Source organism: Megascapheus bottae, chromosome 7 (genome assembly GCF_031878675.1).
Source record: "Megascapheus bottae isolate mThoBot1 chromosome 7, mThoBot2.hap1, whole genome shotgun sequence".
NCBI classification, from domain to species: Eukaryota; Metazoa; Chordata; class Mammalia; order Rodentia; family Geomyidae; genus Megascapheus; species Megascapheus bottae.
The window spans coordinates 8879801-8898520 of NC_143515.1; the positions used below are offsets into that span (position 1 = coordinate 8879801).

General features: G+C 39.7%; 1 protein-coding gene across 1 annotated transcript in view; it reads right to left on the reverse strand.

The window, feature by feature from the left end:
- The window catches only part of Acoxl (acyl-CoA oxidase like), a 332531-nt gene that overhangs the window by 281438 nt on the left and 32373 nt on the right, over positions 1-18720 (reverse strand). The window contains exon 2 of the mRNA XM_090336096.1: positions 7096-7192. Coding sequence (XP_090192222.1) covers positions 7096-7192 — 97 coding nt within the window. The remainder of the gene's footprint in view (positions 1-7095; positions 7193-18720) is intronic.

The following is an 18720-nucleotide window of genomic DNA, read 5'->3' on the forward strand; positions in this document are numbered from 1 at the left end:
TCCTGGCCACATCCCCTCCAGCATCTGTTGTTATTAGATTTCTTGAGCATGGCCATTCTAACTGGAGTGAGGTAGAATCTCAGAGTTGTTTTGATTTGCATTTGTTTTATGGCCAGAGATGTCAAGCACTCCATGTGTCTGTAGGCCATTCTTATTTCTTCTTTAGAGAAGTCTCTCTTTAAGTCTTTGGCCCATCTTTTAATGGGATGGTTGTTTCTTTGAAGATTTGTTTTGGAGAAATTCAATTTTTTTAGCTGTAGATATTTTAGATATGAGGCCTTTGTCTGTTGTATAGTTAGGGAAGAACATCTCCCACTCTATGGGCTTTCTGTTTAACTTGAGAGCTATGTCCTTTGCCATACAGAAGCTCTGAAGTTTAATGCAGTCCCATTTGTCCAAACTTTCTTTAATTTGTTGTGTTTCTGGGTCTTTAATAAGAAAGTTTCAACCTGTGCAAAGGAGACCTAGTGTATTTCCAATTCCTTCTTGTAAAGTTTTCAGTGTATCTGATTTTACCTTGAGGTCTTTGATCCATTTGGAGATAATCTTGGTGCATGGTGACAGAGAAGGAGCCGACTTTAGTTTTCTACTGGTGCTTATCCAGTTCTGCCAGTACCACTTGTTGAAGGGGCTGTCTTTCTTCCATTTTTTTTTGCTCCCTTATCAAAGATTAGGTGGCCATAGGTCTGTGAGTTGATTTCTGGGTCTTCAGTTCTAGTCCATTGATCCTAAGGCCTGTTCTTGTGCCAGTACCAAGCTGTTTTGGTTACTACAGCACTGTAATAGAGTCTAAAGTTTGGTATTAAAATTCCTCCTGCACTGTTCTTTCTGCTAAGAAGTGTTTTTGCTATGTGGGGTCTTTTATTATTAAAGGAGGATATTCTTAAGAGATGATCAAAAGGGCTCAATAGCTATGTGCATATAACCATGTAAAATGATTTTTATTGAAATGACCTCCAAGAAAAGGAAATAAGGAGTTTTTATTGTACTGTTTACAGTTATTTCTTTTTTCTTTCATTTTTTCTCTTGGTTTATTCCCTGCTGTCACAATTTTTTATTTCTGTACCCTTTGTCTTGTATACGCTTTGAGGAAAGTAAAGGGAATCACAGAAATAGAAGGACAAAAGATGAACCAATTCAACAGTGAAACTCACTGGACACTATGTTGGAAGTGAATTTTACAGCTTGAGTGGGAGGGGAGTTGGTGGAGGAAGTGAGAGAAAATGAGGGCGGGGTTAACACTTCAAAAAAGAAATTTATATTTATACACAATGGAATTCTATGCTGCTGTCAGAAAGAACAACATCGCCCCATTTGTTAGGAAATGGAAAGACTTAGGAAAAATCATATTAAGTGAAGTAAGCCAGACTCAAAGGAACCTAGGCTCAATGGTTTCCCTCATTTGTCATAATCAGTAGAAACCTTGGGCTCTCCTAGCAGAGATTTACAATAGAATAAAACCTAGATACATAAGGCCATATAGTATGACGCTAAATGAAAAGACCTCCAGGATATAGAAACAAAAGCCATATAATGAGTGATTGTTGTCCTTAATGTACTATGTTTTCTCTCATCTCCTTTGCTGTCCCTTGGTTATCTCATATTGTTATAGTATTTTATCTTGTTATCTGATACATTGTATATATGCTTATTTGGTTATTTGAAATTGGATAGGGAAGGGGGAAAACAAGATGAGGGGTGGGGGGTGGAGGGAGGGAAATGGGGACCAAGAAATGAGAAAGGATATCAATGTTTGTGAAGTAATACAGCTTCTATCTGGTGAATATAATGTAACCCTTCTATTAAGTACAATTAAAATATATGAAAAAAAGAAATTTACTTATTACCTTACTTAGGTACCTTTACATTAAAATTTTAAAAAATAAAATAAATCAGTGGTTGAGAACGTTATAGTCCTCTCACTCTCCTTTGTGAGAAGAAACAATAGAATCATTTAAGTCAGTAGTTGACAACTTTATAGTCTTCCCACCCTCCTTTGTTTGGTGCTGGTACTAGTGCTTGAACTCAGGGCCTAGGTGCTTTCCCTTGCTAAAGGATGATCTCTACCACTTGGGATACAGCTCCACTTCTAGCTTTTTGACAGTTAATTTGAGATAAGTATCTCATGAACTTTTCTGCCCAAGCTGGCTTTGATTCTCAACTCTGAGATTTCAACAGCTTCCTGAAGAGGTAGGATTATAGGCATGAGCCACCTGTGCCCAGATCCCTGGACACTTTTTTTTGCCAGTCCTGGGGCTTGAATTCAGGGGCTGGGCACTGTCCATGGACTTTCTCGAGGCCTAGAGCTCTACCACTTGAGCCATAGCATCACTTCTGGCTTTTTCTGTGTATGTGGTACAGGAATCAAACCCAGGGTTTCATGCATGCTAGGCAAGCAAGCACTCTATAACTATGCCATGCTCCCAGCTTAGGGAGCTCCCATACTTAAAAACTATCTAGAATTTCAAAGAGCTTTTCTTTATATAGACTATACCTATTTTCTTTATTAATGAGAAAACTGAAATTTCATTACTTATGCATTTTTAAATAACAACAGTAAACTCACTTATGTTAATATAAGTGGCGTTACAGTAATAATCTCAAAAAACAGGGAGAAGAAGGGCATTGTTTTACATTTTATAAATGATTTTATTACTAGCCTAAGTTAAGACAGACTTTCCCATCTGCTTTTACATTCAGTGTTGTTTTGATTAAAGTTTATGATCAAGACCCAGTGTCACACATAGAAGGTGTCAGACATTCACTTCTCAGGTAGTACCTGAAAGCATCTTGAGGAGACCAAATGGTCCTGAGATCATTCTTTAAGAGTCAATGATTTAGGCAATGGTAGTGCTACCTTCTCCCACACCCAAGTAGATCACATGCTGGGGGAATGCACAGGAAGGTTGTGGAAGTAGCAGAGAGCAGCCATGGAGTGGATGCTTTGTGATCCAGATATCTGTTTCTAGCCAAAACTACAGTTGGCCAAAAGCAACCTGACCCCCAATTGCCTGACTCCTGGAATAAGGAAATGTTGAGCTATAAAGACCCTATGAACCACCTGTGAGCTATAGTTGTTAGCTATGTAATCTAGCCTAAAAGTCAAATCTTTATATTCTATTTATATTTTAATCAAATGCCTATAATTAAACTCTTATATTTTATTTATGTTTAAATATTTGTTTATATTTTAGTTAACAGAGCTCTATATTTTATCTCTTAATGTCATCCCTTGTGATATGGGTTATTATATACAGCATAATATTTGGGGAGATTAATGAGATATATAAAGAATGCTTCACGCACAATAAACATTCATTTAATGTTTCAGAGACTATTATATAATCATCAGTACTATTTCTCATTTAAATTTGTTTTACAAAATAAGCTATACTTGAACACTTTAAAAAAAAATAAGCTGGAGCTTGGCTTAAGAGGTACAGAGTAGTAGAGCATTGGTGAAGTTCTGGATTCTTCCCCCAGTACCACACACAAAAATAAAGGGCCTAGACAACAGTATATTTTTAAGACTTCCCTTCTGACTCTATCTTACAGCCAGGGCCAAATATAACCAGATTAAAGTGGGTTTAGGAAGCTAACAATGTGGTTTTGAATCTTGCATGTTCCACAAGTTATATACACAACTCACTGGTTGTATAACTAAACTCAAGGCAATTCCTCAGCTTCAGTTTACTTACCTGTACAATTGGTACAGTGTGAGGATATGCTATAAATATTCAACACAATCATCCATTTGAAGTGCTTTGAGCTGTGGCTGACACAAAGTATGTGCACAACACATGGAGCTGTGTAGACATGGTGTGGACCATTCTCCCCTTTCAGCTTCCAGGGACAAGTGTCTCTGATACTTTTGTTTTCTGCATAGAATAAACCTCATGTGGCCAGAGTCATAGTCTAGCCCTAGAGCTTCCATGAGGCAAACAACCAACCTGAGTCTCCCATCTCCTCCTCTGGACACAGATAGTCAACCATCCCCACACATCAGGATCCAGTCCTGAAACTTTAGGAAGCCCTGGATTGAGATACCCAAAGACAATGTCACCAGCTACATCCAGATTTAGGAGGAGCCAGGACAGAGTGTAGTAATGGTGTTCACACTGGTTGTGTGTTGTGTGTGTGTTTGAGTGTCTGAAGTTAGTCTCAATGGTTTCCCCCACTCTAAGATTATTGGAACATCTCATCTTACAGATGGCAGAGGGGAAAACACAGTGGAAATAGTTTAATGGCTTATTCTTGGCTCGTGAGCTGTCCACGGAGACCTGGAATGAACGAGGCCCCCTGCTCATTTGTGCTTGAGAACAACAGCATTACACATTGCACTCTGCCTCTGAGCTCATCAGATCACCCACAAGAGCTAAGAGCAATACAGAGCAAGGGCCAAGGGGAGATGGAAAGGACTGGCAAGCACTCAGAATGGTCAGGATAGCCACAGCTCAATATTTTTATTGAGAGGCAAGATGAATCATGTAACCCTTCTGGATTATTGGAAATGTGTAGACAGCTCCGCCAGCTGTTTACAAGGCAGAATTTGAGAGCCTTCAAACACAGATGTGCTGCAGAGTCTCGTGATAGCTGCCCAACATGATAAGCCTGCTACACTGACAACCACTCTTCTGGTTCATTGGCTTTGGCAACATACACCGAAGGAGATGCTAAACAGGTCAAACAGAAATGAACTGGAAAGATAGTCTAGGGTCAACCCTGTGCCTCGTGGAGGAATTATTCCTAATCACCCAAGATGGAAAGTTGTCCAGGCTGCCAAAGGCCACCAAAAGAGAAAGATAATTGGATCCAGGGCTGAACATACTTCGTTAGGAAGTTAAGCTCCCAGAGTTAGCAGGACAGGCAGCAATTAGCAAGTCTTATGAAAGGATCAACTCTCCTCAAGTCCAAGCCCTGAATATTGACAATACCTTAAGCCATGGACTTACTGAGCTGATGAAAGCAGCAGAAGGCTGGCCTCATGCCAAGAGTCCACCTTCCTACCACCCTGATGAGGAATGTTTATGAAAGCTGGACTTTGCTATTGCAAGTAAAGAGGATTATCTTTTGTTTTGTTTTGTTTTGTTTCTTGGTTTGGGGTTATATTCACAGCTCTAAGTGTATGTTCCATGGACATACAGCTACAGATTTTGAAAATCATTTCATTTGTTTGTTTGTGTGGCATGCTGAGGGACACTCTACCACTTGAACCACAGATCCACTTCTAGCTTTTAATTAACTGAAGATAAGAGGCTCATGGACTCAATCCAGGATGGCTTTGACCTTCCATTCTCACATCTCAGTCTCCTGAATGTAGCCAGGCTTATAGGCATATGTCACCAAAGCCAGAATAGCTTGAAAATCTTGGTCATGCTGGTTGGTATGAATGATTTGGGAGACTTGACAATGCCCCCCTCTATGATATGGGATGCCCCGTGGGCACCACTGCACGCACTATTCATTCACAGCTTTTGATTTGCTGTAGAAATAGCTTCCCACACAGGTGATGCTCAGGCTGTGCCTAGAATTCCTCCCTTCAGTGTGGGTTCCACCTTCATGTCCTCAGGACAGGCAACCACAGGGTGTACATGTAGGAGTCTGTTCTCAGAATGGGTCCCAGGCTTTCCTAGCTCTGATCTGTATTTCACAGAGAAAAGTGCTCCTGAGGAGCACCCCCCCCCAAATCCTCCAACTTTCCCTGGGAAGATCACTCTTGGCGAAATGCAGAATGGGGTCAGCTCTCAGCAGAACCAGGAGGTACAGCACTTTTTCCTATGTGATTCTAGGTTTAAGGAAGCCATGAAGCTAAATGAAGTAGGATAGGCTTGAACCTAGCTATCACAGGGAGTACCTAATGCTAGCATCCCAAAGGAAACCTCCAACCAGATAGTCTTTCCCTTTTTCTTTCTTTATTACCTAAGATGCCAATGGATTTAGAATGACAATGTTTAGCCAGGCACCACTAGCTATAACCTGTAATCCTAGCTACTCAAAAGGCTGAGATCAGAGGATTTCAATTCAAAGTCAGCCAGAGCAGAAAAGTCCCCAAGACTCTTACCTACAATTCACCATCAAAAAGCCAGACATGGAACTGTGGCTCAAGAGGCAGAGTACTGGCATTGAGGGAAAAAGATGAGAGATAGTGCCCAGGCCTTGATGGCAATAAATAGATTAAATAAATAAGGCATTTCTAAAGCTGGCTGCCAGTGGCTCATGCTTATAATACTAGCTACTTACGAGGCTGATATCCGAGAATCTCAGTTCAAAGCCAGTCCAGGCACAAAACATGGTGAGGCTCTTATCTCCAATTAGCCACCAGAAAAACCAGACTTGGTACTGTGGCCAAGTACTAACCTTGAGCTGAAGAGCTCAGGGACAATGCCCAGGCCCAGAGTTCAGGCTCCACAACTGACAAAAATAAAAATAAATAAATGAGGCATTTTTAAGACAAACAATACTTGTAAACTTTTGGGCTATTTATCAACATCTCAAAGAGCCTTTAAAATGAGCTAGTTCTATTTCTTAGTGATTTAAATTTTTTGCTAGTTCTGGGGCTTGAACTCAGGGCCTGAGCACTATCCTTGGGCTGTCTCAAGGCTACAACTCTATAACTTGAGCCACAGCACCACTTCCGGCTTTTTTCAGTATATGTGGTATCGAGGAATTGAATCTGGTTCTTCATGCATGCTAGGAAAACACTTTACCACTAGGCTAAACTTCCAGCCCCCAGTGATTTGAATTTTATGCCTAAAATTATATTGGTTTGGGGGAATGATGTTATTTCTTCCAATTCTCCTATTTCCTAATCTGTGAGCTTGAAGAATTAAATGTGTGAGCTTGGGAAAAGGGGTCAGTTAGGAGAGCAGGGCAAAAAGAGGGACTGAGGAAAGTATTCCTCATGCATCAACTTTGTACATCAGAATATCAGCACACCCCAAAACAAGATGAATGAGCTTATGCAAGTCACAAAAACAAATGAAACAAAATCTATCACATGTACAAGGACATGCACACACACACATGCACAACACACACACACACACACACACACACACACACACAAAATTATACAGAAACAGTAATGCCACTTACCAGATCCTGTAATGCACGTTTGAACAGAGGCATACGCAGCGCAAACTTCATTCTCTGAACCGTCAAAGCTCTCATCTCATCTAAACTTAAATCATACCTACACAGAACAGGAAACACATGAGCAACATGTTATATTATGACATTAAATTGGTGACTGAGAAAAACAGATGCCCTGGTTTTATCTCATTGGATTATGTGTGTAACACACACACATTTAACCCATAAGATCAAGTAGAAAGAGAAAAAAGAAATCCATCTTAAAACACAACTGTAATTCTCCTCTCTACAAAGCATTATCTGAGATAGACCTGAATTCATATATTGAATCCAAATTCACTTATTAAATCCTATCATCAAGGTGATTATATTAGGAGTTAAACTGATTTAGTGGAATTTTAAGAATGGAATTAGTGCCTTTGTAAAAGATGCCAGAGAGAGGAAGAATGAGCAAGTGCAGGCATAGTATTCAATGTATATTAAATGTATATTACTATGCAACTTGAGGTTAGGGTTGGGATGGGAAAGGTTGGGGGCGGGGAAATGGAAGCAGATACATTGATTAAGATGCATTGTACTTATAGCCTGACATCTTGAATTGAAACCCCTTTGCACAACTGCTTGATAAAAATAAATAAATATTTTTAAAAGATGCCCAGAGAGCTGTCTTGTGAGGACACAGTAGGGAGGCATTATACATATGTATAGGAACGGGTTTCATTAGACATTAAATCTTCCAATACTTTGATTTTAGATGTTCAATTTCCAGAACTGTTGAAAATCAATTTTCATAGTTTCAAAACTACCCACTCTAAAATACCTTATAATAACAATCTAAGTAGATTGTGATGCAAATCTAGCATTCACCCAATCAGAACAACAAAAGGAATATAGACTAAAAAATAAGACTAATATTTCTCAGAAACTTTTCAAACAAATAACAGCAGAAGCCGGGTACGGTGGCTCACGCCTGCAATCCTACCTACTCAAGAGGCTAACATCTGAGGATGAAGGTTCAAACCCAGTCCAGGCACAAAAGGACCGGAGAGTATGATCTCCAATTAACCTCTAGAAAATGAGAAGTGTTGTTTGGCTCAAAGGTAAGGTGGTAGCCTTTAGCTGAAGAGCTCAGGGACAGTGCCCAGGCCAGGTTCAAGGCCGGTGACCCACAAAAAATAAATAAATAAATAAATAACAGCACAGCCAATATCAAGGTTTCAAAGGGAATGAAGAAATATTCTGAGTTTGAAAACATGTTCTAAAATAAAATACTAAAACATACCCAAGTTCAACAAAAGATATAACAATCATATAGGTTCCGGAGAAAGAGCTGGACAAACACACACACACACACACACACACACACACACACACACACACACACACTAATAAGGTACATCAAATTAAGGCTGTGTAAACTAAGTCAAAGGAAAAATTTCTTGAAGGCAGTCTGAGAGACACAATGGATTGCTCAGAAAAAGACCCACTGGGATGACAGGAGAGTTCTCATCAGAAACCATGAAGGCTTGAAGGAAGAGACTGAACATTTTCCTGGTTTTGAACAAAAGAACATCAACAGCAAATCTCATATTCCCCTGAATTATCTTTCAAACATGAAAAAGAATAATAAAAACATTCCTAGACAAATGAAGAGCACATTGCAAGCAAACTTTCCCTGACTTAAAGGAGTTCCCTCAATAGAAAGGAAATGGTAAACAGGTAAGGTACTGGGACCTTCAGAAAGTATGAACCAAAATTAGAGGTAAGTATAGTACTCCCTATTAGGTTTTCTAAACTGAGATTTCAAAAAATCAGTTTTAGATTGCAGCAGATTTAAGCAGAAGGTATAGAAATGTTCCATATATTCCCCATCCCCACCTATGAATAACCCCTCCTATTATCACAATCCCCTATCAATAGGATGCATTACTAATAACTGATAAGTCTACATGAGTGCATCATTACCACCCAAAGCCCATAGTTTACATTGGGGTTTACCATTAAAGATGAAATCTGTGGGTTTGAACAAATTCATAATGGCAAGCATCCACTATTATACCACCTAAAATGTCTTCACTATATCCATTCTCTGCTCCCTTTCTCTAATCCTGGCAGTTCTTCTTGATTTCTTCCCATTATGATTCCCATTGAAGGAGACTCTATTTCCCCAGTCTTGGAATCTAGGTTTATCCACATAACTTACTTGGGCCACTATTAGTACACCTGAGAAGTGCAAAGGCTTGGCAAGTTGCTTCTGAAGTTCCATTCCTTTCTTAGCATTTATGCAATACTCACAGGAATGTGCTTGAGCTAATCTGAAAACACACCCAGGCTGTGAGGAGCGACAGTGAGTAAGCAATGCTGGTTTGCTTCAGCCAGGGTGATCTGGCCAGCCTACCACCACCACTAGACAACACTCAAGCCCAATAAAAATCCAGCCTGGGTAAGAGCTACCCACTAACCCACAGCAAAAGGATCCCAGCAAAGAGTAGAAACGTGTGATCACTCCCAGAAGCACGATTAATAATAAACAGGTCTTGAGCGTAAGTCAGTCTGGTTTTTGACCGACACTGACCGGGAAGGTCTCCTAACCGAGACTCAATGGGTCCACTTTGATCTTGGGTCTGCTCCTTCTGTTTCTTCACAGGAGTCAGCATGCCAAGTTGGGAAATCTCCATCTAGTAAGTCTTTTAAGATTCAGGCCTGTGTGTATTGTTTCTTCTTGATATTTGTCTTGCCTACTGTCATTATGTGGATTGAACGACTGCCGAGACTGATAGCCATGGGCAATGTCCCATCCAGCCCCCTAGACTTGACTCTAGCTCACTGGAAGGAGGTTAAGGAAATGAAAAACTCTTGCCCCCCAATAGCTGTTTTTGCAGGTAGGATGGCCTTGGCCAGCCAGCTGCCAAAGAATGGAAGTCTCCATGGGAGAGATGCCCCCCGAGAGTTTTCAGGGCCCTGAGGTGTCTTCCTCACTCTGACTGCTGCCAGGCGTGCCATCAAAATTTGGGGGTACTTAAAGGTCTCTGCTTCTGTCTTGTTTTGTTTGGTGTTTTTTCTCGTCTGGTTTTGTTTGAGAAATTGGTACCAATCCTAAATATAGATCCTTGTGATTTTTGTGTGTGAATGTCTTTGTTATTTATTTGAACATTTCTGGGTCTCAGGCCAGGTATGGCTCCTCCCACTCAGCTGCAATTGAAGCAAGCAGAGGTCAGGCGAGGCAGCTGCCTGCCTAGTCTAGTTTCCCTTTGCCTAATAACCTGGCTTGAAGTGACAGTCTGGAGACAATTGGTGGCAGGACACAGGTCTCAATCTTGGTTCCCCCAGGTTTAAATTTGGTCCTGTAGACTGTTATGTGAGATGGCCTAGTCAAAATTGGGAAAAATGACTAAAGTCTTGCTCTAGGTGGGCTAAATTTGGCGCTGGAAAACTCCCCACCAAATAATCATTTCAACTAAGTTGCCTTGTAAAAAGTTTTGAACCTGGTTCTCACCCGCAAGAGTAAAATTGGTGAAACTCTCTTGACACTAATTGGCAAAACTCTCTTGACACTAAAGCTTCCAGAAAATGAACGGCCGATATTAATTTTGTGCGCATTAAGATCTTTGGGTATGAATGTGTGTGTGAATGGGTGTGAGTGAACATGTTCAAGGTTAAATTGTCAGCATGCTATTTAGAACAATGGATGAATTTATACTTGAAACACAAAGGCAATTGGGTAATCTAAGAAAATCATTAGGTTTGAATGTTTCCAATGTCTCAAAGGATTATTGCATTGTTTTAAAGAGGAACTACTTTAAAAAAAAAAAAAGGATCTTTCTAAAGATTCTGAAAGTTGCATTTAAAAAAAAAATCTGGTACTGTAATGCTAGAGCTGTTTACATTGTAAACATTGTATCTTGCTTAGCCCACAGGCATTAGGGAATTTGGAATTTATTTCCTTGAGTTAAGTTTGGAGATAAATATCAAAATTTAAATGTGAATGTGTCAGAAGCTTTGCCTGCCTGTCTTTTAAAACTGTTTAGGTAATCAAATGCCAAGGGAAAGGACAGGGAAAACTTAGATAGTCCTGTGTGGCCATCATTGAGGGTGAGAGGTGAACTGGCAAAGGTGCAGCTCTGGGTTTCCATGGTGGGACAGGCCCTAGGGAGGGTCCACACATGGTGAAAAAAAAAATTTAAGCTGGCACAAAGGTTGTTCATCAAAACTTGGTCAGATGGGCAGAGTGAACCATTTTCATCCTATCTTTTTCCTTGCAAACTGACACTGGAAATCTAATAGTAAAATGTGTGTGATGTGATTAGTATTTCTTAAACTGCCCCCTAAAATGTATTAAATTGGGGAAAAGGGTTTTAAAAGGAATTTTTAAAGGTTTATCTCCTTATGATTTGGTTTCATGCTACTGGATTGCAATTGGATATATTTTATAAAAAGAAGGAAACTAAGTCTGACTTTTGGTGCACTGATGATATTTGTAGTTGTTGCATTAAGGAAAAACTTATTTGAGTTTAAACTGTTGTTTGGGGTTCTAGGAAGTAACCTAAACTGCAGAAGAAAAAAAAAAATGCCTCTTCTAAAAAGGAGGCCTGAAGGCAAAGGGAGTGCCTTGAGCCCTTAAAGGTTTTTCAAATGCAAATAAAAGCTAAAGTGTTAAGTGTTTAAGCAAATATCAGTAAAAGTTTTAAAAGAAAATTATAAATTAGTTTCTGAACAAAATTTGAAAGTGAATTTGTCCTGAATGTTTGTTTCAAGAAAGAGAAAAAAAAGGAAAATTAGGACTACCAAAACGATTGCTTAATTGCTATTTTAGCTTGCTTTTGTAAGTCTCTTTATAGCAATTTCCAGCTGGCATGGGGAGAAGGACAGCAGATCCTTATTCAGATGTAATTTTGGCCCTTACCAGATTCCAGGTAAGATCATGCTTAGAGACTATTTCTGGGATTGACCACCTTGTTGCTTCTAATTGGAGTAAAGTGGCCTTTGTAGGACTCATTGATCTGAAAACTGCAGTTCTGAGCCAGCCCCGGCAAAGCAAAGTCCCTGTGAGATTGTGGTGTCTAATCTAGCAGAAGACTGCTAATGAGGCAGAGTTGTTTTGGAGCTCAAAGTGGCAGAGTGCTATCCTTGAGCTGGAGAGCTGAGGGACAGTGCTCAGGCCCTGAGTTCAAGTCCAGCAACCAACCAAGTGAAATGCCAATCGGACATTTATCCCTGTGTGAAGAGACACTCCAAGCATCCAGATGCAGTAAGCCACTGCTTGGATGGCAGAGATGGTGTCAGATCCTAGAGTTATTTGTGCTTGGCCATTCAAAATTAATCAGAGCCAGGAGGTCATAGAATAGTTTGTCTTACTAATGTCCATGTCTACTGGGCAGGAACTTGTCAATCATCTGTAATAGTGGGTTGTTTACAATCCTGACTATCCCCTCACCCCGTATTTGCTCAAAGCCCTAACTGAGCGAATTTTGAATTGACACCAGGCACAAATTCAGGAAAGTTTGTGGACCTGATGCTGTGTCCCTATTGATCTGTCTAGGCCTACACTGGCAACTGAAGCATAGTTAGAGTCACAGAGATTAAGTTGCCCAGACAAGAAAATGCCTTTGCAAATGGGTGCTAAGTAAACTACATTGTTGTAGCCAAAGAAAAAGTTTGTGCAGTTGTTAAATGTTTTATATAATCTCCAATTTGGAGTAAAATATTGCTCCTGATATGTAATCTTGGCAACCTCTTGGTAAAATAGGCTGAGCTTTTAGGGTCCCCAGCTAGGTATAGAGACAACGTCCCTGAGTCAGCTTGAAGAAGTTACAGAAGATGGAGCTTTGCCCATCAACCCCCTTAAGATGAAGGGACCAGAGTCATTTTTGGAAAATAAGACAGGATAAGTTAGAGGCATGGGAAAGAGTAGAGACTGCACTTGTGGGAAATGGCTACAGGTTCAAGTCTTCTTTACCTGTCTAGAGAATCCTAGCCTAGAAATCTGGTTACTAAAAGTTGTCACCCTGGTATTACTTTGGAATCTCAACCCTATACTGCCCTAAAAATCAATGGGGTGCCAGCCTGCAAAAATGAGTGTGCTCAGGTAAAGCAATCAGGGAATCATTGGAAGAATTCACCAAAGTCAGGCCCTAGGTTAAGCTTCTTTAACCAGTCTATGCAGAAATTTGCAGGCCATCCAGCAGGAGGTGTGACATTCCATTGGGGCTGCTCAGAGACCAGGCTGCTGCTACACATTCTGTCCTGCCTGATTCCACCACCACCCCGCAGCTGCTCCCTGAGAGGACTGGAACTAAATCCTTGGTGGTGGGGCATTCTTATCTGTGCTAAGTTCAAAGTCCCCTAGGTTTTTGCAGCCATTATGGTGACTCTGGATGGGTGAAGGGAATTTTCCATCCAGTGCTGAATAGCCTAGAGGTGAGAGGGGCAAATGTAAATGAGGGCTACAGTCAAGTGAAAAATAAAGGTTAGTAAAAGTTTTGGGAGAGGAGTTGAAAAAAAAATGATTTCTTATGGATAAGAAAGGATCTGGAAAGAATTGCCTTAAATGTTCTAAAAAGGGAGGAAGACAAATCCTAAAGAGCTCCTGTTCGTAGTAGATGGTATGAGCATGTCTTAAGGATGGGGCTTACAAGCAAAATTAGTATGCAATTGAGTTAGCCATGATGCAAGCTGGGTCAGGACTGGTACAGTGATGTTGAACTGTTCTTTGTGCCCACCTGAGAGATTGTTAAGCATGCTTCCCAGTTGTGAGGGCTTTCTTGGGTGCAGAACTGGGAGGGCATGCTATATGCCCCTCCAAACCAAGGAATGCTGTCTACCCAAGTCTGATAACAATTGTTGGCCCCCCAAGCCATGTGTTATCTCAGCTGGCACTGTTAACCATGATTCAATCCAGTCCTTATAGGCCTTACAAGCTGATCTGGGGACCCTGGCACTCAAGTGAACCTACACTGTGATTCCCAACACTCCAACCACTGCAAAGGTAGCAGGAAAGAGCTACTGGGTTCATCACTCGTAAGTGAAGACAGCGTGTGAGGATCCTGGACTTTCAGACTCCCAGAGAAATGGACTTTGACATTCTTGTGTCCCAAACAGATGCTGACCTAAGACTTATGCATAAGTCAATCAACAAGCTCACTGACTCACTGAGGTCCCTAGCTAAAGTTGTCCTCCAAAACAGAAGAGGACTAGATATATTGTTCCTAAAGGTTTGAGTGTTGCCCTGGGAGAAGAATGTTGCTTTTCAGTGAACCACACTGGAGTAATAAAAGATAGCCTGGCAGCTGTAGAGAGGAGACTAGATGAACGAAAAAGGGAGAGATAGGGGTCCCAAGGATGATATGAGAGGTTGTACAACTGGTCCCCCTAGGCAACTGCCCTAATCCTCAGCCATTATTGGCCCTCTGGTGATTATTTTAATGTTACGGCTGATTGTCCCATGTGTATTTAATGCAATGATGTCATTAGTAAAAAAAAAGGGGGATCAGAGTTATAAAACTGATGATCCTACATACCCAGTATAACCCCATTTGTACTGAGGTAAATGAGTCAAGGATTTGACTAGGCTAAAAGAAAAGGGGGAAATGAGGAACTAAAAAGCAGCCCCCATTCTGAGGCACTAACCTTCTTGTTTATATTAAAGTATGCATGACCCAAAGCACACATAAAGAAACAGAATTGTTGCACCCATAAGTTCCAGGGACTGACTTGTCTGTTTTAAAATTAACCAAAACAGGTCTGGGAGTTTGGCCTAGTGGTAGAGTGCTTGCCTAGCATGCGCGAAGACCTGGGTTCGATTCCTCAGTACCACATACATAGAAAAAGCCAGAAGTGGTGCTGAGGCTCAAGTGGTACAGCTCTGCCCTTGAGAAAGTCCAAGAACAGTGCTTAGGCCCTGAGCTCAAGCCCAGGACTGGCAAAAATAAAAATAAAATAAAATAAAATTAACCAAAAAAAAATTCCAGGGATAGCACTGTTTGCTAAGCCATAAAACTGCCTCCAAATGGCTAATTAGGACTCAGCCATAAAACTACCTCCAAATAGCTAATTAGGACTCAACCAGCATGGGAGCCTCCTGTTAGCCCCAATCGCCCTGGAATGTCCCTAATCCCCCACCTTATCTTGTTCAAACACTGTGGTCTTTGCCTTTATAAGCCCTGTAAAATTTCAGCTCCAGGCCCTCCTCCTAAGCTCCGCTGTGTCGGTGTGTAGGACAAGGCCGGAGCTGCAGCCAGCCTGAATAAAGCCTTGCTTTTGCATTTCGGAATGTCTGGCTCTCATTGGTCTTCTTGGTGGTGGTCCTGTGGCGTAGGCATTACAGAGATAAATTCTTTGTGACTTATATGTTGTTTCCAAATAAAAATGCCAATAAGTACTATATAAAAAGGAAAAACTCAAAATCATCAAGAAATAATGAAAATCAAAGATCTATGAATTCAATCAGATAATAACTGATAAGCAAAAATAGATTGTCCAAGGAGATAAAATAGAATGTTGAAAAACAAAAGTAAGGAAATAGGGAAGTTCAACACCTGTAAAGACAGTCTGTAAATGAATCATGAAAAAAAAAAACAAAATCTCATTGAGACATTCCAGTTAGGTTGTCAACTAGGAAAAAACATAAAGTGAATCACTTTTCACATCAAATCTCAAAATAAATTCCAACTAGATCAACCCAGTGATTGACATGGGAGAATATAAAACTACAATGTATTAAAATAAAATGTGAAAAATTATGTCATAATCTTTGTAAATGTTTTATTATCTATAAGTAATTGTACAAGGATTTGCCATTTAATAAAGCAGTTTATAAATACAATGCATCTTGATCAATATTGTCCCTTTCAACATTTTCACCCATCCCACCCAGCCAAGTTGATCCTCATTTTTCTTAATTTTGTAGGATGTGCACTGGGTCTTTTTTTTCCTTTTGGTCACAGCCTCCCCCACATCATTCATACACACTCTTCCCTTTACCCTAAACCTTCTTTCATGTACCCATTTCTGGGTGCTTATTACATTGACCTTTGTTTTAGCCTTTCCAAGAAATTATACTGTTCAAGTTCTCCTCCAGAATCAACAGTAATTCAGTTTGTGTACACACATTTGTGTGTACTCTCATACCACCTGAGTATTTACTTATATACTTATAAGCTAATTCTAGCTCCCTCATATGAGAGAAAACATAAAACCTTTGTCTCTCTGAGCTTGGCTCATTTCACTTAACGTAATTTTTTCCAAGTCCTTCATTTCTTTGCAAAGGATACAATATAATTATTTCCAATGTATAAGTAAAATTTCACTGTGTATATATACCACATTTTCTTGATCTATTTTTTTCACTAAGGAGTATTTTCTAATCTTAATCCAAAAAGGTTTTGTAAGGTATTAAAAAAAAGAATGATAACATTAAGTAATAGCAAAATCTGCATTACAAAAGAAATATAAAAATAGTGTAATGATACATGACAGAGACAAAAATCTTTGTCTCTGATGCCATCGCAAAGGGGTCAATCTTCCCAACCAAAGAGTTCTCGTAATTCACTGAAAATAAAACAACAAATGAACACATGATTTGAACAGATGGTTCCCAGGACCCAGGACCTACAATACAAACAGAACACAAATATAAAACATAGTTCTTGCATGTAGTAAGAGAAGCACAAATTAAAATTATATTATCAATTTTGTGTGCATGTGTATGTGTGCACACACTCACATGTGCTGGGATTGAGGCTTGAACTCATAACTAGTGCGTTCTCCCTCGGTGGGTTTTTTTTTCCTTCTAAGCTGGTGCTCTATCACTTGAGCCACACTTCTACTTCTAGCGGTTTTGCTGGTTATTGAAGGTAAAAGTTTCAAAGACATTTTTGCTAAGGCTGGCTTCAATCCATGATCCTAAGATTTCAGCTTCCTGAATAGTTAGGCTTACAGGTGAGAACCACCCCATTACACTGGCAATTTTTTTACTTGTTTCACAGCAGAATCTAGCGTCTGATACCATACCCTCATGAACTAGCCTGGGGAAGAAAAGGAGAAAGGCAAGCAAGGAATAAACTAGTAAAACTCTGAGAGAAGCAATTGGACAATACGGGAACCCAAATTAGAAATTAACCTACCTTGCACCCAGCTATTCTATTTCTAAAATTATCCTTTATGTATCCTCAGATATGTGAGGCATATATATAAATTTATGGAGTTGTGTAAGTTATAGAACCATAAATATACACACACAGTTCTATTTATTAAATACACATTTATTCATTTCTTTATTTAGTGCTGGTATTAAAACTCTGAGCCTTGTATCCTCGCTTGTTTTGGTTTTTTTTTTTCTATCAAGGCTGGCACTCTTCCACTTGAGCCACATGTCTACTTCCAAATGATAAGTTCTGTAATCAAAAGAAAAATGTGGGTCAAAAGAAATACCAGTCTACAAGTACTAGGGGAAAAAAGCCCACTAGCAAGTCAGGAAGCATGTTACAGGCTAGATTTAAAAATATAAATTAGCCTAGCATGCACAAAGACCCAGGTTTGATTCCTTGGTACCACAACATAGAAAAGCCAGGAGTGGTACTGTAGCTCAAGGTGCAGAACACTAGGCTTAAGGAAAAAGATCAAGGATAGTGCTCAAGCCCTGAGTTCAAGCCCCAGGACTGGCAAAAAATAAATAAATTATTAAGTATACTCTATTTCTATTTCAGTAACTCTACAATAAAATAGCTGTGCCTCATCTATTTTACAATTTCAAATTTTCTCACAATTTTAAGCTTCCTGTTCTTAATGAAGCCAAATATTTCCAAGGTGTCAAATATCAGAAATAATTCTATGTCAATCCGTGCAGAAAAATAAGACACACAACCTGGGCAGATGAGGACCACTAATGCACAGACACATATACTGGCCAAAGTAAGTGATACAATTATTTTAAAAGTACAAAACAAACATCCCAAAAAGTTTTTGTTATTAATAAACATTCCTCAACTATTAATATACAACTCTTTGTTTCTTAACAGAAACATGTAAAGACTATTATTTTTTGTGAGAGTTCTAGAGTTTGAACTCAGAGCCTGAGCACTGTGCCTGAGTTTCTTTGCTCAAAGCTAGCTCTCTACCACTTGAGCCACAATTCTACTTCTGGCTTTTGTAGTAGTTAGTTGGAGATAAAGAGATTCATGTTTGAGCTGGCTTCAAACCATTATCCTAGTTTCTCAACCTCCTGAGTAGCTAGGATTACAGGTGTTAGTCACTGGCACTCAGCAAGACAAATGTTTTTAAATAAAAAGTATCAAGCTGAAGGCAAGTAAATATATTCCTTACACTGTTGGATTATGTGCTCAAAATGGGTAGACAAGATTATACATTTGCTTGCATATTCATGTATGTGGTTTCAAGTTTTTCTTCAAAAGCATACCAGAAGCTAGTAACAATGTCTGCTTTTGTGTACAGAGATGAGAAGACCCAATATTCTGACCTTTTATGCAGGGGCTGGGTGCTGTCTTTGAGGATATTTTGCTCAAGCTAGCACTCCACCATTTAAGCAACAGCGCCAATTCTGACTTTTACTATGTATGTGGTACCAAAGAAACAAACCCAGGGCTTCATGCTTATTAGTCATGCATACTCTAC